General features: G+C 39.1%; 2 protein-coding genes across 4 annotated transcripts in view; both read right to left on the bottom strand.

Moving 5' to 3' along the window:
- Positions 1 to 20: 20 nt before the first annotated feature.
- On the bottom strand, positions 21 to 9,697 carry trim25l (tripartite motif containing 25, like). 2 transcript variants are annotated; one of them, XM_057337092.1, is made up of 21 exons: positions 8,764 to 9,697; positions 8,236 to 8,331; positions 7,845 to 8,078; positions 7,393 to 7,552; positions 6,913 to 6,972; positions 6,636 to 6,674; positions 6,516 to 6,560; positions 6,392 to 6,436; positions 6,235 to 6,297; positions 6,080 to 6,148; positions 5,726 to 5,791; positions 4,979 to 5,047; positions 4,817 to 4,882; positions 4,338 to 4,403; positions 4,182 to 4,250; positions 4,037 to 4,096; positions 3,130 to 3,198; positions 2,498 to 2,515; positions 2,341 to 2,406; positions 2,179 to 2,244; positions 21 to 2,095 (listed from the first exon to the last, which is right to left on the bottom strand). In XM_057337092.1, the coding sequence occupies exons 1-21, from the start codon at positions 9,415 to 9,417 to the stop codon at positions 1,521 to 1,523; spliced, it is 2,655 nt and encodes an 884-aa protein (XP_057193075.1). In that variant the 5' UTR covers positions 9,418 to 9,697; the 3' UTR covers positions 21 to 1,520. The 2 variants fall into 2 exon arrangements, with proteins under 2 accessions (XP_057193075.1, XP_057193074.1); XM_057337091.1 differs by having other exon boundaries at positions 5,726 to 5,794; positions 8,764 to 9,696.
- A 4,981-nt stretch (positions 9,698 to 14,678) lies between these two features.
- sema5bb (sema domain, seven thrombospondin repeats (type 1 and type 1-like), transmembrane domain (TM) and short cytoplasmic domain, (semaphorin) 5Bb) overlaps positions 14,679 to 23,680 on the bottom strand; it is a 42,878-nt gene continuing 33,876 nt past the window's right edge. For both annotated transcript variants that reach the window (XM_057338930.1, XM_057338931.1), the window contains 11 exons: positions 22,638 to 22,755; positions 21,792 to 21,976; positions 19,771 to 19,914; positions 19,546 to 19,693; positions 19,154 to 19,382; positions 18,839 to 19,057; positions 18,563 to 18,733; positions 18,218 to 18,358; positions 18,099 to 18,125; positions 17,686 to 17,894; positions 14,679 to 16,775 (listed from right to left, as the gene is read on the bottom strand). In XM_057338930.1, coding sequence (XP_057194913.1) covers positions 16,614 to 16,775; positions 17,686 to 17,894; positions 18,099 to 18,125; positions 18,218 to 18,358; positions 18,563 to 18,733; positions 18,839 to 19,057; positions 19,154 to 19,382; positions 19,546 to 19,693; positions 19,771 to 19,914; positions 21,792 to 21,976; positions 22,638 to 22,755 — 1,753 coding nt within the window. In that variant the 3' untranslated portion in view covers positions 14,679 to 16,613. The remainder of the gene's footprint in view (positions 16,776 to 17,685; positions 17,895 to 18,098; positions 18,126 to 18,217; positions 18,359 to 18,562; positions 18,734 to 18,838; positions 19,058 to 19,153; positions 19,383 to 19,545; positions 19,694 to 19,770; positions 19,915 to 21,791; positions 21,977 to 22,637; positions 22,756 to 23,680) is intronic.

The raw sequence follows: 23,680 nt of genomic DNA, 5'->3' as shown, positions 1-23,680 counted from the left end.
TTTGATCAATTTACAGAGAATTTTAAAATCAACCTTTTATTTAAGTCAAGTAAATAAATACTTGTACAGTATGGGGCGGTTTCTCGGACAGGGATCAAGACTAGTCCTAGACTAGAGGTGTCTTAAATAAAAACAACTTGCACTGACATATCCTAAAATACATCAGTGACATTGTTTCTACTTTGTCTCTAAATGCATACAAGTAATGTTTTTTTGTGAGGCATGTTTGTAAAAACTCCTTTAATGTCCTTATTTAACTAAAACCTAGTCCTGGTTTAAGTTAAACCCTGTCCGGGATACCGCCCCATATATTGCATGAACAAAATAAAAAAAACTTACATTTTTTGTTTGTGCAATATTTTCATGACTATTTCATTTTCAACGATGCAAAACATCTTAGTGGATCTAAATATATTTTATTATGCAAAAATAATTGGTAACACTTAAAGCAGTAGTTCTCAAACTGGGGGCCGTGGCCCCTGGGGTGGCCCCGAGATGGATCCAGGGGGCCACAGATTTTGTGGCATTTTATGAAATATAGAAAATGATCATAGATTTTTTGCAGTCAAACATCAGAAAAATAAGACCACCAGACAAAAGAATTGATGTTTCAGCATTGTATAACCGAATATGTTTTTGTTTAAATAAAACTGTTAAATTTAAGATTATAAGTCTTTATTTGGGGGGCCGCAAAGCGATGCACTCTACACAAAGGGGGCCTTGCAACGAAAAAGTTTGAAAACCACTGACTTAAAGCATTAAGCTTCCATCCCAACTTTACGTAACAATGAACAACATATATTTTATATTTTTACAGCATTTATTATTTCTTAATGTTAGTTAATAATTGTGCCTTAACTAACAAAAAATTCTGGTTTATTTGTAATATCACTGCTGTTCTTCTGAAACCTCGTATCTCCATATTTCATGATTTTTAAATAAATAAATTATTATTATTAGTCATCCTTTCTGTTTGTCGCTGGTTTTGCTAATATCTAACCAAAAACCAAGTGTTAAAAAGTGCTTGTCAACTTTGAATATGTAATAATTTAAAAACGACTGTGTTTTTTCCATTTCCTGAAAAACAACGAATTTGGATATACGAGGTTTCAGAAGGACAGCGTCGACATACATATATTGCACGTTGTAGTTAATGTTGAAAGATTATTTAATGCTGTAGAAGTATTGTTAGTTCATGTTGACTAAAGTAGTTACCTAATTTACAAATGAACAGTTTGGTTCCAAAATGAGACGACTCATGAAAAATCATGTTTTTTATTATGTTATCATGATTTTATTGTGTTAGCTGTGTTTTTTTTTTTTGTTATTGTGGCTTAAATCAAAACAAACCAACGGCAGTTTGGTTGATATTAATTGGAATGCACAATAAAAAAACATTATTTTTGAAAAATCTCATTTTGGAACCAAACTCTTCAAATGGAACCTTATTGTAAAGTGTTACCAATATTTCCCAAATGAAGTAGCTTTTTTATATTGTTGTGCTAAAATATACCCGTCATTCACAATGGGCAGATTTTAATGCTGTCTGATGTCGAGCTAAACTGTCCCATTGCGAAATCCAGCCCCACCCCCACTCCGCAGCCCACCCCGAACGCAGCAAACAGCTGGGGTGGAAATGTGCCATGAAACGTGTGTATTGGAACCAGACTGTCATCCACGCTGTAGAATCCCAGAGTTCCTGCGGTTCGGTCCAGAAACACCCCCACGCGGGGGGAATAGATCACAGGCACCTCTATTTTCTGATTGGCATGCATGGCTGCACAGCACATGTCTGACAGTTCCAAGCTCCACGAATGGTTGTTATATCCCAAGCCCGCCCCAGCATCCGCCCCTTTACGAGCCATGCTGCTGCTGGCCACGCCCAGAGAGGAGCCACGCCCCCTCCACTCCACCTCCCAGTAGCAGCGGTCAAAAGAGAGGGGCTGGAGACAGAGCACCTGAGTCCAGCCGTCAAAGCGCTGGGGGAGGTCAGGGTAGCCCAGAGATGTCTGCTGTAGGGTAGCTACGGTGTCTCCTTCGGAGAGAACTAGACGCCGATGGGCCGTGGTTGGATCCAGGGTCAAATCGCACGCGTCTGATGGAGAAAAGGGAAAGTGAGCGTGAAATGGTCGCATAAGCTAACAACGGCATTTTGGGGTGTATGGGGAATAAACTCACATTGTAGGATCTCATCTCTGGTTCTGGGCTCCGCAGCCTGAATGCTGTCCATGTTAATTTCTCTCACTGCAAAAAAAAGTCAACAGTCATTTTAAGATTGATTTGCTTCGTACCTGATGGAATTTAGTGTGCGATTTGAAAGATAATGTTGGAGATGCTGACATGTGGGAAAAGCCGGATTCATCATTGGTTCCTCACTAGGCGAGTCCAGGAAGAGACCAGGATTCACTTCGCAAGGAGAAAGACGGAGAAAGTGAGACAGGTAAGATTTTAGTCATACATTACATATTTTCTGCTCAACTTTTTCCTCAGACTTTACCTTCTGTTGGCACTCCCCCTACACAGACAACAGCGAGAGAGGTAAAGTTTATAAAGATAATATATCAGGAGATATGTTTTTTAAGTTGTTTCACTTTAATATTTTTTCTTTATTAAGTTTAACATGCTGAATACGAAAATCACACTCATTTTTTCACCATCAACGGTACTCACAAAAAACTACAAAATATTTTCACACATTTCGGTATTATTACTCATACGCAGAAATTACAAGGTGCTGCCATAACACTGAGCTCAAAACAACAGTTTAGCGTAACAGATACTAAAAATGAGTCGTCCAAAAGTTCAGAAGTGTACATTTGATCGTTTTTGTCTTTTACTGTCCTCACAAACCAAATTCCAGACGTAGTCACCCATCGTCACCTTTCAAATGTCTAGAATTTTCTGACAGTGACAACTGGAAAATAATTTTTGAAATATGTGAAAATTTGTACACTGTTTGTTTATTTGCAATATACCGATATATCGTAATTAATGATATAAGCTCAAAACTTACTTGAGCTAAATATACACTAAAACATTGATGCTACATGAAAATAAATATTACTGCAGTAATTAGCACCACAGAATTGTACAAGAACTATAAAAAAAGGGTGCTGGGGAATAACTTACAGGCACTTGCAGAGGAGAGTCTACGAGGAACTGATGTCTCCTCCTTTATAGTGGGTGTGGCCTCTTTTACTATTGGAAAATATTACATATGACGTAAAAAAGTTATTTTATCACACTATCGTAACGCCAAAATTCTGTGCTACTTTTTGCAATTTATTCAGTTTTCAGCTACCCGCTGTAAAAATATTCGTAATTTTAACGTAATGTATAATGTAAAAATGATTTTAAAAAAGTTGTTTAACTTAAGCTTAACTTATACAGTTGAAAAACTGTAACAGATTTAAGAAGACATGACATCATTTTACTGTTCAATAATATAAAAATGCGAATATGAATATTTAAATATGAATATATGGTTTTTGAAAGTATGACTTACCAAATACGTTTTTACTTTATAAGGTCAAAATAAAGGTTTACAATTTACAGTGAAAAACTGTTGAAATCCTATCATTCCCTGTGTAATTAATTCTTCACATTTGATCAAATTTCATTTGATTCCAAATAAGTATGTTTCTTCTCATATTTGTCACAAATGATGTATAAAGGATGTTTCAGGCTACGTGCTATGTTGTTTTGTTCATGTTTATACCATTATTTTACACACACACACTGGGAAAAAATGTGTGTTTCAACTTGGTAAAGTCATATCAACAAAAACTAAATTTTATTGCACTGCTCAGTTTCTATATTTTGGTTAATTAAACATACGATTAAGAATAGTACACAGAATTTTGCCGTAGCGCATAACACATGGTTGCTGTTTGTTGTTAACATGCTGTACTGTATTTTTCCAGACGTTTTCTGACAACCACATCTGCCACTTTTTACAGCGCATGACATGAGATAGAATGGTCAGAAAATAAAACAAACAAACCAGAATAACCAGTATATCAAGTGTTCTTTTTACCCGTGTCCTGTCGCTTCTTCCTGTTCTTAGGTAGCAGAGAGCTCAGACTCCATCTGTCAGCTGATGAGAACAGAATAAAGACATTTATTTATATACAGTAGATAATCATCTCTCGTTCATTGGCTAAATATGATATGTCACTTACATTGTCTAGCGGGTTGTTGTCTGTCTGTTGTGTTTGTTTTGTGTTGCGACTTCTGCGTCTCTCCGTTGGCTGTCAGAAGAAAAACATACACAAACATCACTCCACTGTTTCGAGATTCCTTTCAACTGAAATGATCAGACATGAAACAGACGTCACCTTGTTCTCTGTCGTCTCTTCTTTGTCTCGGTCTGAGTGAACTTAAACTCCAGCGGTCCGCTGGGACTGGAAAGTTAAACGACAGCTTTGCTCAATGTCCGTGCTATTATGTGTATCTGATTGTAAGCCAGTGTTTGTGTGTTTGGGGTATCAACGTTGAAATTGGGAAATTTGCTTATTTTGAAATATTTGCTTTATTTAAAGTCATCATATAAATATTTGTTATATCGACCACTTTCATTTCTTCGTACAAAAGGTGAGATTTTCATTGCACACCAGATGTTCTTTCTCACACGTGAATCACCAGGTTTTGGTCATGATAAGGTGACATATCAAATATGATTATATTTATGTATATTTTTACTTAAATTGTTATGCTCATAATACAGTTTGTTACACATATATCTTATCGAATTACAGGAGAAAGCAAAATAGAAGCATTTTCTCAAGAGGTCTTTGGACCCTGCGATGTTTCTCACCTTGTTCCTTCTCTTCTCCCGGCTGTCCTTGTCTAGATCCGAATGAACTGATACTCCAGCTGTCAGCTGAGGTCACACAGGAAGAGGAAATCATTGTCACAGTGAAAATGTGGAAAAAAACATATGATTATATATGCAGGTAATAGTGTGTATGTGTTTCACCTTGTTCTTCATCACGGTTGACTCTACTTTGGGTGCTTTGACGTCTTTGAGATGCCTGATTTTCTCTTTCTGTAAACAGACAATAGAATCATGTGATTAATAGAGTCGTCTGTTGATGTTATTGTAAAAAACAGATTCAATGTGACTACAGTCACACAATTGAGTAACATTCATTTAAAAGAGAATGTGCTAGAGAATGTGTTGAAGTTTTAAGGGTTGAAATCCTTGAACACCCCAAATCAAGTTTTTTATGTTGTTTATATGCTTTAAGACAAACCATGTGCAAATGTATAATTTTATACCCTTGCTGAGTATTTTCTCCATAAAACTGCGGTTTACCAAAGAAAGTTTTTAAAATGCGGTTTGAAACTGCTCTGGTTAATGACGTCATAAACCTGTAACCAATCACACATCAGCTCATTTTACCCCGTGGATCAGCAGTTTGAGGCATAAAAATGCAGCGCCTGCCGAGTGCGATTGAGTGCAGGAGGCGGGGCTAATTTGCATATTCATGTATCTGAGTATACTTCATGAAGCTGAGGTGTAAAGTTACATTCAAGTTATTTTAAGGCAGGAAAAAATATTTTCACAGGAAAAAACGTTTAAATATGTCATTTTGATGGTCAACGGTTAGTTTCAAGGGATAGAATTATCGACCACAGGGGACTTTAATTTTTTTTTCTTTTTGATTTTGGAGTGAAGTGTGACCTGGATATGTATTCATGATATTCAGCTGGTAAATCTTACCCTGATCCTTCTGTTCTGGTCTCTGTCGACCTCTTGATCTCACTGAACTTAAACTCCGTGTGTCTGCTGCTGCAAAAAAGTGAGAAAACCACATTAGAGCATTTTTGACTAGTCAATCTGTGAGACAAACAGTCAAAATGTGGAAACGCCTATTCGTTCTTTAAAATGAAGATTTTCCACATTTAACAGAAAAATCTTCAAAACTATAAAATGATACAAATGTATGGAATACTAAACAAATTTGGGCAAAAATCATTTCAAGCATCAAGCATAAGGCTTTACATCTAAAAATCAAGAAGCAAATTAATAATAGCAAATAATACTTTTTTAAATCTCTCTCTCACACATTCTCACCATCATTATGTTCTTGTTCATTTCTTCTCTGTGTCTCTCTTGGTCTCATTGAAGTTCGACTTCTGTCAGCTGAAGAACAACACAAACTTCATCACTACACATCCTCTTGAGATTATAAAGAATAAATGTGTGTGTGTGAGGAGTGTGTGTTTTACGGTCATCTCTATTCTCGCTCATGGGCCGTTCTGGTCTTGGAGAGCTTGTGACTGCTCGGTTAACTTTTATGTTCAGCATGTTCAAGAAAAACACTCATACATAAATCATAATAATTACATTATATAATCGGATCATATTGTGAGGGGAAAATCTCACCTCGTGGTTCATTGTTTCTTAAGGCTTGAGTGCGTGTGGTTACACCTGAAGAATATAAATCATTATCACGCAACCGCTGTTTGACATTGAGATGAAATGAGGACGGCGAGGATCTGTGACGTACCTGTACCTGATCCTCGTGTGCTTACTGACGGCAATGGTGAGGGTCCTGAAACACATTCACATGACAATCCTGAAAACTCTTAATCCCATAATCCCCTGCTTTTAATAATTGTTTGCATACCTTGAGCGCGAGTAGCTTTTGACCCCTTTCCAGAGAACACTATGATATAAAAGAGCAGGCAGAAAAGATTTAACGTGACTTTTACACGAAATTGATTCTGATCATATGTCATCAATCATTTATGTCATATGTCATCAATCACATATGTCATCAATCATAGGCCTTTTGAAATTGACAAAATTCACAATTTCTAAATAATTCTGCTTTTTAATAAAGCATTTGTCAAATACTTGTTATTTACATTCTGTAAATACTTCTTTTCTGTAAATTCACTCACGTTTCATAATTCCTCCCGTCTTTTGTCGGTCAGCCACTGTGAACGATGTGGTGTTGTAAACTGAGGAGAGATAGAGATGGACATTTCACTTTGCCGATACCTGACAGCTCTGTGTGTGTGTGTGTGTGTGTGGGGGGGGGGTGTTCATGTTTGTATATCCCGGTGGGGACCTAAACCTGAATGCACACCAACACATGGGGACTCGTGTCACCGTGGGGACAAAAAAGCTAATAAATTGTACAGAACAATATTTTTTAAAAATCTAAAAATGCAAAAAGTGTTCTATGATCTTTAGGTTTAGGGGTTGGGTTAGGGATAGGGGATAGAATATACAGTTTCTACAGTATAAAAAACATTACGCCTATGGACTATATAGTAAACCAGACATCTGTGTGTGTGTGTGTGTGTGTGTGTGCGTGCGTGCGTGCGTGCGTGCGTGTGTGTAGGTGTGTGTGTGTGTGTGTGTGTGTGTATTGTTACCTGTCTTGTTGATCTTGTCTAGCTCTTGGTCACACATCTCCTCCACTTTCTCTCTGAGTTGCACAACGATGTTTCTCACAGGATCAAACGTGGCTTCTGGATTCGCGGTTATGGCCCCCAGCTCCCCCCCTTCCAGAGGGGAACACAGAGACTGGTACGTCTGTATAGAGAGAGAAAAAAAGAGAAATCATGATGACTGGGGAAATACTTATTTTACCCAAATGCTGCTCCCTTATTTGACTGTTAATAAAACATGTAATTACAAAGAACCTAAAACGTTCCTAAGAGTCATGCGACTGACTGTAAGTTTTGAATGTCTTCTAAAGTTTTACATTTTGTCACTGCTCTGGAGCACACTAGTTGACAGATATCCTAAAGGCTAACATATTAAAATTCAAAGAAAAAAACGTTCAAGGTTTGATTTTAATGGAGACTTTAAACCATCATCTGACCTTCAGGAAGTAGATATTGTCCTGACAGTTGATAATATCTTTCAACTCGGCATCTTTCTTCTTCAGCTGTTTGACTTCAGCCTCCAGTTTGGTGACCACGTCCTGGGCCTCATTGAGCTTCTCCTGTCCAGCAGAGAGCATCACGTCCTGGAGCAGCTCCAGCATCCTCTGCACTGACTCCTGGAGCTCAGAGAGGACCGCATCTCCCTCCTCTTTCGCCACGTCAGAGGAGCGCTACACACAGATAAAGATCAGCGATTGAGTGGTCAGTTCTACACTTTTTTACTTTGTGAAACCAGTCTGACGTTGCTTTATAAATGAATGCACTGCAGGGACTGAATGTTACTAAAATTAATCTCTAGTTGGTTGTAAGACCATAAAGGATATTTACCGTGAGTGTGTCTAAAACTTTCTTCATATCTTTGAGCTCTCGTTCTCTGTCCTGGAGTCTCTGTTGATTCTCAGACAGGACTGGGCCCAGTTCTTTCTAATTCGTCAGAAAACACACACAAAACACAAAGTGAAGTGTTTGGTACACTGGAATGTGCCTGGACTTCATCAACACCATACCGGGGTGACGCATGACGTCATGCGTAATGGAGTTGTATTTGAACTTTTCAGACAGCGGCAGTGAATGAACATCGACTCTGGATGACGCCACTGCCTCGCAGGCTAAGATGCGATCGTTTTCCGTGTTTGCCAATGTGACGTCAGGGCAATCACGGTTAATTAATGTGTTGGCAGTGCTCGGAGCGTTCTCTCTGCTCGAGCGCGCTCTCTTTGCTTCTCAGAGCGTATACTCTCACCTCAGTTTTGATTTGATTATTTTCTTGATCTTCAGACTGATTACGATTGGTTACTACAAATAAAATCAAAGAATCTCTCAGTGCGCTCTGTCTGCGCGAACGCGCTTTCTCACCTGCTTCTCGTTGCGCTCTGTCTGCGTGGACGCGCTCTCGTGACCCTTGTGCTGGTTGCTGGTGCACAGCCAGCACACGTACATCTGACAGGAGCGGCAGAAAAACTCTTGCAGGTATTTGTGCTCGGGACAGATCTTCTGGCTGAGGTCTCCGGTGGGCGCGATCAGCTCGTGGCTCTTCAGCTTAGGTTGCGTGTCGTGGGGTTTCAGGTGCGCCTCGCAGAACGACGCCATGCACACCAGACACGTCTTGACGGCGGCTCTGGGCTCCGCGCAGCGGTCGCAGGGGGCTGCATATGCCGGCAGCCGTTTGGGGGACCCGCCGTTTCGCGCGCGCGCCCGTTCGGACGCAGAAGACGCCGCCCGTCGAGCGCTTTTGATGGACTCGCGCGCGGAGGTGCTGAGGGTGCCCCGACGGAGCTGGTCTACGGCTTCGGCCAGCATGGTATTCCGGCAGACAGTGGGTCGGGGGTTGAAAGCCTGCCGACATTCCGGGCAGCTGTAGGTGCCGTTTTTCCTACCCTCGTTGTCCCAGTAATCCGCGATGCAGGCCACGCAGTAACTGTGACCGCACGGGATGGTCGTGGGGTCGGTGGGTACATCCAGACAGACGGGGCAGTTAAACTGCTCTTCGGTCCACAGACGACCGCTCATGCTTCTCTGAGTAAATTTAGAAGGGTTTATATTTTGATGCCCTTGGGTATGAGTTAAATAAAGTTTGCTTTAATCCGCTCTTCTCTATTCCTCACACACCCGGGTGTTAACTGGTGTACTGGTGTCTGTCTCTCCGGTTTAACCGGGACTGGGTGAGACGCTCACTGAGCAGGTTTGGGGAGAAAATCAGCTTCACGTGTGAATTCCTTTCCTATCTACATTACAATAGGCTAAAAACGACAGATTAAAATAAAATGACCTGCAGTAGTCATTTTCATAACACTAATACATGCACTGCAAAAAATGACTTTCTTAGTCTTTTTTCTTGTTTTCCAGTAAAAATGTCTACAAATTCTTGAATCAAGAAGCATTTTCTTGATGAGCAAAATGACCTAAATTGTTTTTAGTAAAAAAAATGAAATTTCAGTGAATTTGTGCTTAAAACAAGCAAAAAAATCTGCTAATGGGGTAAAAAAATAATCTTGAATTAAGGTTTACCTTTTTCTTAGTCACTCAATTCAAGATTATTTTTCTTACCCCATTGGCAGATTTTTTTTTGCTTGTTTTAAGCACAAATTCACTGAAATTTCATATTTTTTGACTAAAAACAAGACTTATTTTCGTAGGTCAGTTTGCTCATCAAGAAAATGCTTCTTGATTCAAGAATGTTTAGACATTTTTACCGGAAAATAAGAAAAAAAAGATTTAGTAAGAAAGTCATTTTTTGCAGTGTGCACGTTTTGAATAACATTTTAAACCCTATTATTTATTTCTTTTTTGTAGTTTTATTTCTTGCTTTGTCGTTTTCACATTTATTTCACATAACTAAACTGCACCTTTGTATATTATTTATATTTTTATCCTCTTAGCCTCATATTTATTTTATATTCTTTTCTTTTTCTCGTGGTATGTGTATACTGTGTGTTTAAGAGCTCCTGTAACCAGAGCAAATTCCTTGAGCGTGTGTGCACACTTGGCGAAAAAAAGCTTATTCTGATAAGTTATTCTTGATACGTAGGGTTAATGTATTTACATGGACAGCAGGGGGCAGTATTGTACACGTACTCGGATGGGATGCCCTGTCATGACTGCGTCCCACGTAAAAATACTGCAGTAGCCTATACTTGAGTATTCACGAAATATTCGTATTTAGTCAACTGTGGTAACATTTCTAGAAAGTATAGTTTACCATAGTAAATATTAATAAGTAACATTTTAGGTTTAGCCTACTACAGTATTTGCAAGTTTTATTATCAGTTCAGTGTAGTTTATATTACAGAATACTGTAGTATACACTAACAAAGTGTAGTACTTACTATAGCAGTATACTACAATTTACTACATCTTACTGTGGTAAGTTTTATTCTCAGTTCAATGCAAATGTATTTCTATAGAGCTTTATATAGTTTGCATAGCAGCTTAACAATATTAATACATACAGTAGGCTACAGAGAGAGTATAGAAAACACTGTCAATAATAATTTTGGGCACTTATGTAATTCGATAACTTATTCTAGATAGAGCTGTTCTGAGCGTCTTTTCTAAATTTAAGTGAAATAAATAAAAAAAGTGAAAATTCATAGCATCACGAAATATGTAGAGGGTGTCATTTCGTAAATGTGTTATATCTCCTTTGGCAAAGAAACGAAAATGTGACAACATCTTAGTCGTGTGTGTCAGCTGCCATAGTGCTTTAAAAGGGAGGGGGTGGAGTGAGCCATTGGTTGCAATTCATCACCTGACCACTAGATGCAGCTAAATTTCACAAACTGGACCTTTAAAGCTTTAGAAATCACAATTAAGTGTAAATTATGTTTATTTCCAATGAGCTTTTCTCAAATGATCTGAATTCTCCAGCATGGCCTCGCTTTTGGACTTGTTTGCATGCTGATTGTTGGTTTTGATATAAACCGCACTGACGCTGCACTTTTCCAGATTAAAAGCTAAAACTGCACAGTATAAAATGTAATGACCTGTCTTTGTGTGTATCATGATGATGAATTGCAAGAAGCAGCTTTGATTGAGCTTGTAATAAAATCCAAACCATGTTCATCTTTCCACTTAGGCAATTAATAAAGTGCTCTAAATGGAAATGAATACCGTACTGTTTTATAGAATAAACAAAGCATCGTATATACATCTCACAGATGACATCACCAGGACAAAATGTCCATCAGTAAATTCCTTTCAACATTCAGTCATGTTCTTTATATCTAGTCTGTGCTAATGACGGGAGGCAGAAGTTCTCGTTCTCATTAGTTTCTTCAGAAAGATAATTCCTTCTCAAAGCAGAATGGTTATGTTTAATTTATTTTAAACGTTGTGATCACATCTAACCAATGTCGACATCATTCCTGTCCTTGACCTCCGTTCAACTTCTTTCTACTCATGCCAGCATTTATTCGACTCATTGATGTAATTGTTATTTTTATGTATATTTAAACCTCACATACCTTCCGATTGCACAGTAAAGGAAAAATCAAGGCAATCTAAATGTTTTGGCACGCATTTTGCCATTTCTTGGAATCCACCTGCATGTTCTTGAGAACTCTGTTTAATGCTGTCCACTTCACGTGTTTCAGACCAACGGCTTTGAGCTCCAAATCTCATCTGTATTCTATCCTCAACACATCTGTGACCCGTGACCCTATGTCAGTTTATTTCAACATAATGTAAAATGCACATCCAGGCTTCGAAAACCCAACACAGATTTACAGGAATTACAGGCTGGTATGCCTTTTATGTCAAGACTCTGGAATGTACAAGCTGATTTGAGTCATGTTCATAAATACATCAAGTTATTCAAGACATTTCATAAACAAAGTTCGCCCAAAAATCCTTGTTCACTTTACTGATGTTTTTCATTTGTATTCCTTACATGGATGAAGCAAAAGGCAGAATGCTATGGCCTCTACAGTATATAGTCACCAGTAAAAGACAGAATTTTAATGTTTCGTGAACTATGCCTTTAAATAATTAAGACTGAAGTTAAAACACAATGGAAGTGTCAGTAACGGCTGTTTATACCCCCGCATTGTGATTGACAGGATTAGATGAGCATGCTTCTTCGTGATATTTTAATAAGAAGATGGCAGAATGCAATTTATTAGCATTTAAGGATTTAAGGATCTACTGTATATTTCCTCCAAATCTTTGTGATTGCGAAGTCATTACATTCAATTGCTTGATCACAAATCACTTCTAACTAAATCACACTCCTATTAAAATAAAAAAAATAATGGATTATAATGGAGTTTATATTAAGTGTATTGAGTCTAAAAGCCTCATCCACTTTCATTTTAAATGCAGTTATTAAACAGTACAAATGCAAGAGAGCAAATGAGAGTGTAACTCAAGGTTGTCTGGATTTTCTGCACCACATTTTTTATTGACAATTTTACTCCATACTTTAACTATAATGCACAAAAAATGAATTACTGTAAAAACTTAAATACGCATACATTATAGAAATATTATTGCATTGCATTTATTTTAACTGTACATTATATTAATGAATATATAATATTATACAAGTAATGAGAATTACATACAAAAAATACATATTTGTGTTGATAAATCATTTCGGGAGGGGCGGGGTGTTTGTTCAGATGTCATTTTTTCAGAACAGGTTTCATAAGTGAAGTGTGTTTGGAGGCCATAACAGGTCTCAGTTTCCAAAACACCTTCTGCTCTTATAACTCTCACCAGCTGCTGGGAAATTTCCTCCCATTAGTGGGAAAAACCTCTAAACAGCAAACAGGTAATTAAAACGCCATATCACTGGTGGACTGTTAGAAGCACAAACATCATTCATCACACAGATGCTGGCCGCACTCACCTCGTAATCACTTTTAATTCTCATCTGCATGTTTGGCTGAAGGAGAGAAAGAGCTGATGCCACACTTAAGACAATCACCATTAACTTTTCACTGTCTGGAGGATCCTTCATAGTAAATACACTAGATAAGAATTTGATAATAGTGTATTGAGAAGTCGCTGGATATGCAGCTGTTACCAGCACACAGACTGGAGAGACAGACAATAAAGAATAGATAGACAGACAGATGGATACATACAGTACTGTAGACTCCACCGACGGATCAGACAGTGAAAGATATAGACAGATAAAAATAGACAGACTCATCAACAGAGTTCAGATAGACAGAGAAAGACAAAAATTAGACAGACATACACACAGATAGACATAAAGCAGACAGATAGAAGACAGACAGACCGACACAGAGATGAAAGACAGATAGACAGACTCAACAACAGAGTTCAGACACAGACAGACAGACAGAAAATAGAGATGCATAGAAGACAGACAGACATATTAATAGACAGACATACAGAAGACAGACAGACAGACTGACAGATAGAAGACAAACAGAAAGGCATATAGCAGACAGACAAAGAGATGTTTAGAAGACAGATAGACTGACACAGAGATGAAAGACAGACAGACAGACAGTATAAATAGACAGACATACAGAAGACAGACAGATAGAAGACAAACAGAAAGGCATATAGCAGACAGACAAAGAGATGTTTAGAAGACAGACAGATGGAAGACAGACACACAGACTCAACCAACAGAACAGACAGACAAAGATGAAAGACAGACAGGAAAATAGACACTCAACAACAGAGATCAGATAGACAGAGAAAGACATATGTAGACAGACAGAAAATGAGACAGACATCTAGAAGACAGACACACATACAGATTGATATGGATCAGACAGACAGACATAAGGAAGACAGACAAATAGATATTTAAAAGACATGCAGACAAATATAAGATAGACATACATACGTGTATTCAAGACAGACAGACAGATATACTCGACCAACAGATCAGACAGACAAAGACATGGACAGAGATGAAAGACGCATAGTCAAATAGAGAGACTGAAACTTAAGACAGACATTTAGAAGACAGACAGACATACAGAGAGATATGGAGCAGACAGACATATAGATAGACATATAGCAGACAGACTGAAATAAAGAAGACAGAAAAATAGATATTTAGAAGACAGACATACCTGTATATTCACAAGACAGACAGACTCGACCAACAGATCAGACAGACCGACACAGAGATGAAAGACAGAAAGATAGACAGACTCGACAGCAGAGAAAGCCATACATAGACAGACAGACAGGAAATTAGACAGAAATATAGATAGCTGTAGAGCAGACAGACATACTGTATAGATAGACAGCCAGAGAGACTGACGAATAGAAGACATAAGAGACAAACAGACATCTAGAAGACAGACAGATAGACAGGCAGAAAAACTTGTCCAATAGATCAGACAGACAGACAAAGACAAAGGTTGACTGTCAGACAGATTTCACTGTAAACTGCATCACATTTTACATTGGATGTTTATTTTTACAATGTACAACATACAAAAGCATAGCAAAGTTTCACAGTGTGAAAGGCAGTGATCGTGTGATGCACATTTTCTTTTTAATTGCATAGAAACCATCTGCATAATAATAATGCTTCATGATCCATGCAACATCAGTGAGCAGTTCAAACATCATCCACTGCATTCAGACCACCTGCCCATGTACCCTCAAAATATAATGCCATCAGAAACATAAAGAGACTTCATCTCTTAGAAAATAATATTTCTTGTATACACACGATGCCTATTCACATAGAAGCCGAAGGGCAAACTATAACTGTCCTATAGTGGAGAGTGTAAGGTCTTCATGAACGCAAGAGAAATTGCATTTTGTCTTATGTTGTGGGTCAATAGCAGGACATCAAAAAATCTGATTCCGATAAAAAAATGATGATTTGCTCATAAATATATAACACTAACTACAAATATACATAAAACATTGATCCCTTTAGGTTCAATAAATCGAACACACCGCTGTTTCATAGCATCAATCTCCAGTTATCATCACTTTAATTAAACATGGTAAAAATGATTTTACTCCTTAATTGGGAATCTCCTTTAGTGACGTACAAAAACACACCATAAAGTTGAAATAGTTCATGTGTACTATACATTAGAATATCATATATCGTTGCCGTCCTTCTGAAACCTCTTATGTCCAAATTCGCGGTTTTTCAGGAAATGGAATTTGAATACATACTGTGTTGTCAAAGTTGACAGGCACTTTTTATCGGTTAGATATTTGCAAAACCTAGCGACAAACATAAAGGGTGACTAATAATAATGATTTATGAATAGAAATAAAATAAAAATCATGAAATATGGAGGTTTCAGAAGGACAGCGGTGATATTCAAAATGTGTAATATGAAAGCGCATGCGAGGAACAGACCTGTTATTAATCGAAACGGTTCCCTTCTTGTGTAGCTTAAATCTCCTTCATGCATCTGTGCATCAAGACCGTGTCAAGTTCAACTCTGATGACAATTTAAGTCATGGACTATTTTTATGCACTTTTTTGTCTTTTTGACAGGCCCCAGTCGCTGCATGTTTTATCAGTTCATACATTCCCATAAAACTAAATGACGGAATATTTCTTTTCATGTGAAAGTTTTTATAAAAAGTTTGAAGTTTAAAAGCCTGTCTCACAATGGCGTGAGGTGAACAGCCACATTAAAGATAACATCCTTTTAACATCCAAAGTCCAGGGTTAACTCCTCTATACTGTACTTTAGCACCCTGCTCAGTTTTGTTTGTTTCATTCAGTTTCTACTGTCGTGGCGTTAACCAGTCACATGACCAGTAATCCAGATAAAAGCACATAAACCAGAGGAAAACAAGAGAAAGGTGTTCAGGTTGTGAGACATCACAATGGTTCCAGAACCTTCACATTTGAAAAACTCAAACAAGTTCTGCTGTTACACCTGCTTTCTTAAACCGAAGTATCTAAAGATGCCAGCAGCGCATACATGTAGCATGTCTTTGCGTCGATCCTCCACCGATTCCTCAGCGTTTAGGAAGCATACATGCTCTGTGAGTGTCAATCTGTTTTTATTGAGCATTAAAACCTGTGACTTTCCATCTGAAATAGTTTTCCTCAGTCATGTTTTTGTCAATTCTATTTCGGGTCTGAACGTCACTTCGCGTTTACCCAGGTCGCGCGTTTGGCTTTCCTGTATATCCGTGCGTATTCAAATGCATCTGCATGGACAGATACAGGTGTGTAACCACGGTCACACACATACGCATTAAAGACGAGATGTTTGCGAGTGTATCCATCAGCTGTGCATGTAACTGCAGGGAGAATCCAGCGATGGGTAGTCGTATTTGCCCAGAGGGGTGGGGTAATACGTGGTGGCGTAGACGTTCGTCTGCGGCATGGGCGAAGGGAAGAAATTGCAGCTTTCTTCTGGTGGAAGCAGGTTGTTCTTATTCAGGGTCTGCAGGAACAGAGAAAACACACAAGAGTGTCAGAAACTGGGTGTGATTTGCATCATCCCGCGCCTCTCTGTGATGTCGCTCGGAGGAACGAGACAGATACAGATTTATGTAGTGGACTGGTTTTGCTTTGAGCCACAGTACACAGGAACAAATTTATTTATTGTACAAAAATGTCTTCAAGATGTCAATCCGTTGGCATTATTATAGACCAAAAAATGTAAAATAACAGAAAAGTGTTACAAGAAATTAAAATGACATTAACTATATAAGCTATATTAGCATCCATACCCAGCAGTATCTCATTTTTTAATGTTTTATTGTTCATCAGATGAAAAAAATATTTTTGAAAGTGACGCAATGACATTGTTTCTCTGTATCATTATTATATCTCTATCTCACTGTTCTCTTAAATTAAGAATGACTTTTAAAACTTTTTAAAACCCATCTTGTTTTTTATAAAGAATTTATCTTGCAAACTTACAAAAGTACACAGACCAACAGTCACCATACAAACTAAGCTGAAATAAAAACATGTTATCTTGATGGTTACAGTTATTGGCCTTGGCGTGAAAGGGCCTTAAATATAAAAAAAACTAGTAAACTAGTAAAAGTAAATGTCTCCAAATGAAAATTCAGATAATAATTTGTTGCACAAAATCAACTGTGCTAGCATAAAGCATGTTTATCCTCTTTATAAGTGAACAAATAAAACTAAAGTCAAAAGTAAAACACAGAAAAAAGAAACTAATAACTTTGCTATCAAAGCTAGAGATCAGTAGTAGTATTATGTGTATTTAGCATTTTTGTTGTTGTTGGTGACCCTATCAGTACCAACTGACCCACCCGTTGAGAACCCCTTCTGTAAAGCAATACAGAGAGACACCCTGGCACTAAGGCATGATGGGATACCTTAAACTCCATTGGCGTGTACAAGTCGTTCCTGGGTGCACAACTGTTGTCTTTATAGTGCAGATGGTTGGGGGTGCTGGGATGGATTACTGCTGATTCCTGAGGAGGTTTGCGGAGCTTCTGGCAGTACACGTACACCAGAACAGATAGCAAAACCGCTCCCAAAAAACAGCAGATGCCCGTCAACACCATGTGGAAGAGAGAGAAACCTGCAGGTGAAAAAACAGAGACAGACGTCACACAATAAACATCGCAAAGATCACTTTAGGTGATCTGTATTTGTTATCTGCAATGACTATCCATGTTTTTCCATGTTGCAACAACGGTCAATGCTAAATTGACAACAAAATATGTATGTATGCAAAGCGCCAATTGCTGCTTTTATAGATTATAGGTTTATAGATTAGATTTACCTCCGCAGTTTGTGTTCCTTTTCTTTCCTGAAACCACAAAAATAACAAAAACGTGCATGTGAAAAGTACTACAATATTTACTATAAGTGTAGTGTGAAAGGGGAGGATGGGGAACTAACCTGAGCTCTCATTGGGCCGACACTCGCTTTGTTCCGTGCGGTTTCCTTGACAAGAGGCGGGGCTTATTTCACACACGCGACTACGAAGTTGTAGCCCTTCCTCGTTACACTCCGCCCACTCTGACCATACCCCCCAACCAACTATCACACATGCGTGAGAAACAAAGAAAGCCAGCTTATAAGGTTACACAATGATAGATATTGTGTGATAATGAATAATTGTGTGAATCTTTGTTTCAACACAAAATCAGTTAAACAGGAGAAAAAGTTCTTATTTTTGAAAAATGACATCATCGTAAGACAGACGGACGCTAAGGTTGGGTGTGAACATAAAGGTAGTCTGACCTTCACACTCGTGTGTGTTGCACAAAGCTTCCTCTGTGTGCAGACCGATGCAGATATCACCCGAATGAGCAGGGGCGGGGTCAGAGCAGGTCCGGGTACGCTGATAGTGACCGCCACCGCAGGAAGCGGAACACTGAGACCAGGAGGACCAGCATGACCACGCCCCCTTCACTAAAAAACAAGACCAGCTATAACACGATTCCCTGGAACCTGCCTTTCAAAAAGTATGTTGATGACGTCAGACGTGATGTCATGATGTATGTTTAGACGTCACACCTGGACAGGGCTGAATGTTGCAGTCCTGATATTCGACGGGCGTTCCGCTGCAGGCAAACGGAGTGCTCCTCCCATCGGGCGTGACGCACGAACGCTTGCGCGTGCGGAAACCTTTGGAACACTCTTTGGAACACGTGGACCACGTTTCCCACGGCGACCACATGGCTCCTTGCACTCGTGTGACAGGTCGAGCCATTCTCAGCAAGTCCTCGACCAGACCTACAGACAGAAATAAAAAAGAATGCCTTAAATGATCTGTAGGTATAAGTCCCTGGAACTACATTAATTCAATCTGAAGTCATACGGCGTGTTTACCATCAGTCTCGCATACGGTAGCACCGTCAGAAGGGGGGCAAACGCGCGTCTCTGTCTTGCGTTTGCCGAGCTGGAGGTCGTGAGGGTCCGCGAGCAGAGCCCTGCAGGTGTACCTGACCCTCTGCTCCTGTCTCGCCCCCGTCTGGGTCACATTAACAGCGTACCAAGGAGTCCAAGGAGTGTTCCGCCTGACCTCTGCACACGCGTCCAAATTACACGCCTTGTACTCCTGAAAAGATGCGCATACAGAGTGAGAAACATGGGCGGCGTGTGGTGGCCAATTCTTGGTTGACACCAGAAGGTGAAGTGTGCGAGGTTTATTAAACAGCTCATGTTTACACTTTTGGGTCTTTTATTAGCATTGACGTTATATGACCATTTTAAGATCCTACCAGCGGGCATCCAGGACAGGTGTTTCCGTTCTCACAGGTGCGAACCCTGGATTGGATTCCACCTCCGCAGGCGACGCTACACTTGGACCAGGCGCTCCACGAGACCCAGGACACAGGAACGGGACAGGGGTTTTTCTCATTACACAATCTGAATCACAAACACATAAGGAACAGAATCATGTACCAACAAACACTAGCGCACAGACAAAGGCTTCTGAATCTCACCTTTCCTCTCGGGCCTGGCCCACACACACTCGCCCTCCGTGTCGGGGTGCTGGATTGTTACAGGACCGCTGTCGAACCTCAAAGCCGATGCCACAGCTGGTGCTGCACTCGGCCCAGGAGGACCACGGAGTCCAACCTCCATTTCTGGATGGACAGAAGCAGCATTACTCACAGATGTCGCATAGTAAAACAATGTTACAGAGTCGTAAATTATTTTCTTCTCGGGCACGACTGCAACTAAAGTTTAGAAGTTTACTTCATCTGAACAAGGATAGTTCACTCAAAAATAAAAGAATCTGTCATCATTGACAGTACTCAACCTCATATTGTTTAAAACCTGTACATGACTCTTTCTTCTGTGAAAGACGTTTAAAAAAAAATACTTTGGTTTTGTGTTCATACAATGGAAGTCAATGGGGGCCAATGTTATTCGGTGGCCAACATTCTTCAAAATATCATCTTTTGCATTCTGCAGAGAAGAGAAAGTCATACAGGTTTGGAATGATATAAGGGTGCGAAAATTATGAACGAATTTTAGTTTTGGGGTGAACCATACCTTTAGAACGTTTTTATAACGTCATATAAACGTTATTATAGCCCTTATCACGTAGGAGTGCCGCTTGCAAGTTAGCCACGCCCACTTATATACATACCACGGCATGCAAATAGAAAAATATGTTGCGGTTGATACTTTATTTTGTCATAGCGGTATATACCTTCATTCCGGCCAGCCCTATTGAGCATAAATATTCACCTTCAAGAATGACCAGACGGTGGGCCATTTTCTCACCTTTGGGACCAGTAATGATTTTGCAGGATTGCTCTTCTTCAGTATTATTAACAAACTTTCTCCAGTCTTGAAGCGTATTTTATACCATTTCAACATCAGCACAAACTGTTGCGAAATGCTGTTATTGCCAAGTTCGCTATATTTAAAGAGAAAAACAATCTCGTGTCAAACTGACCCCTATCTCTAACTCTGTTCTGAACTATTGCGCTTTCTTATCATCCCAAAACTTACCACACTGAACCACTACATTCTCACACGATCTCGGTAACTTTAACTGCCGTGCTCCAACATTTTTATCAACTTCTAACATGATTGACTACACCTGAGTGTTGTCTCTTCTAGATTTGCCACCGTACCGGCTGTTATCATCTGTTTACATGAAACATTTATCCTACATCGTAGCAAGTGATGTGCGTTAACACAAGATCTGGAGGTAAAGAAATAATTGGAACAATCATTCAGTGTCGTAAAGTGGCCGAAGGATAATAGCACAAGCAAAATATCAGCAACAGGAGAAGCGCTGCATCAGCGGATAACAAATAGAGTCAAGATTACACACGGCACACGCAAGACTCATGGACTCGAGGTCTCAGCATCTCTCTCCTGCAAGACCTGAAGATGTTCTCATTTGTATTGACACTTTGATCGTTTATCTCTGGCAGAGGAATTGACTATAATACTAATACCCAAAAGGACATCAGTGTATCCAAAAAATTCTGTCCTCATTTATTCGCCCTAATGTTTTTCAAAACCTGTGTGCTTTTCTTTCTTGTCTCACAAAGTCAAAATGGAACAAAGCATCAAAGTCCATATAACTGATGCGCTACATTCCAAGATCTGCACGTACGAAACATCAAAACATATTGCGGGGGGGATTTGAACTTGGCCAATAGGGATTAAGCTTTTTATGTCATTCCAAAGCTGTATCTCCAGAACACAAAAGAATGTTAAAGAATGTTGGTAGCCAAACAACACTGCCCCCCCATTGACTTCCATTGTATGGTCACAAAACCACATTTCTCAAAATATCTTTTTTTGTTTCCAGCAGAAGCGTCATACAGGTTCTGAACAACATAAGGGTGAGTAAATGAAGATTTATATTTTTAGGTGAACTACCCCTTTAAGTTGATATCCTAGAACTTCTAACCCTTATCCAAAATAAACGTCATTGCTGTAAATGCTACTAAAATAAAATGTAAAGGTACATGTGTGTATATTAAAGCAAAGGTACCTGGAACAGTTGGCCACCTCTATGTTTGCCCCGACACACTTTTGCCCCCTGCACTGCGGTGGTGGATTATCACAGGAACGAGTGCGACACTGACAAGTACTGGTGCTCTCCCCTCCGTCGTCATGGTTACAAGGCTGCCAGGATGACCAATGGCCAAAGCCACCATCTTGCGTGAGGTTCCGTTCCTTCAAAATCAAAATCAAAGGCACGTATATGTTTTTAGATGAAATTTTATATGGTGGGCACTGTATTAAAAAATCCCTCATCCAAGTGTGCAAGCAAACGCCAAGGCTTCCAGGGTATTAGAAAACCATGTTTGTTTATTATTGTCCCTTTGGGAATATCAACTCTCGAAGATAATAGGAAATTAGTGATGTGTAATTATGGATGTAATGAAGTGTCACTGGAAAACAGGAGGGACATTGAGCATCCATCAGGCAGAACATCAGTGTGTAATTGACACTGTCAGATGGAGACTTCAATAGAGACGGATCAGACGCCACGATCCGTTTCACGCTTGTTCATAAGAGATTAGATTTTCTCTGCTACTTTGACTCGCTCCGATTTCTGCTGTTTAATGTAACAGACTTAAAAGCAGAACAGAATGAATGCGAAAGACAGCATTGCTCAGATCATTTGATTCTTGGAGGAATCGAATCAAAAATGTTTATGAATATTGAAATCTTAGAAGTTTGTTGAGAAACTCTGTTCTAAAAAGAACACCTGTGAAATTTGGGGGATTTTTTTGCTTAAAAACCAATCAAAGTCTGCATTCTGCTCACAGCTGTAAAGTGTTAGATATGAATGAGATGTTGGCTGAAAGTGTTTCATCATTCTATCACTCACTGGGCACTTTGTGATGTTCTGGCTCCATTGACTCATGTTGGAACTGTCCTCGATGGTCGAACATCGTTTCTGTTTTCTGTCCCATCCGCAGTATGGATCTCTGGCACCCAGACAGTCTCTACAAACACACGAACACAGGGTCGTACATCAGTGCACCTACTGTAAGTACAGTAATGCACTTAAAGGGATAGTTCACCCAAAAATGTAAATTCTGTCATCATTTTTGTCATTTCAAACCTGTATGACTTTCTTTCTTCCATAGAACACAAAAGAAGATATTTTGAAGAATGTTGGTCACTGAACAGCGCGGACACCTATTCACTTCTATTGCATGGACACAAAACCAATGCAATTGAGTAGGTGCCGGTTAATATTTTTCAAAATATTTTATTTTTTGTTCTGCGGAAGAGAGAAAGTCGTACAGGTTGAAATGACAAAAGGGTGAGTAAATGACGACAGAATTTTTAATTTTGGGTGACTTATCACTTTAATGTATTCCATAAGCTGAAATATAAAATGATATTCTATAAATAAACAATTAAAATGAAAAATCTTCTTTTGTGTTAAAAAAGAACACAAACGAAGATATTTTGAAGAATGTTGGTAACGGAACAGCACTGGCCCCCATTCACTTCTATTGTATGCACACCAAACCAATGCAAGTGAATGGGGGCCAGTTCATTTTTCAAAATATCTTCTTTTGTGTTCGGAAGGAAGGTTTTAAATGACAAGAGGATGAGTAAATGATGACAGAATTTTTATTTTTGGGTAACTATCACTTTAACATAATTGACTTCTTGTTAACCCAGCTAATGATACTTTTTATCCTCTATTCTGCAAACTTCTCAGAAACCTTTTTAGATTTTCAATGAAACATTATTTGATATATTTATCAATGAGTTTTTTGTGAGGGCCGTTGGCTGGTCCACACAATGCAGGCAAAAACTGACCCATACACACACACACACACGCACGCACACACACACACACACACACACACACGTTGGGTTTCCATGTTTTATAGGGACATTCCAGACGCAATG

The sequence above is a fragment of the Triplophysa rosa genome, linkage group LG7 (genome assembly GCF_024868665.1).
Source record: "Triplophysa rosa linkage group LG7, Trosa_1v2, whole genome shotgun sequence".
NCBI lineage: Eukaryota > Metazoa > Chordata > Actinopteri > Cypriniformes > Nemacheilidae > Triplophysa > Triplophysa rosa.
Note: the sequence above shows the minus strand (reverse complement) of the source record. Positions and strands in the feature narration are given on the sequence as shown.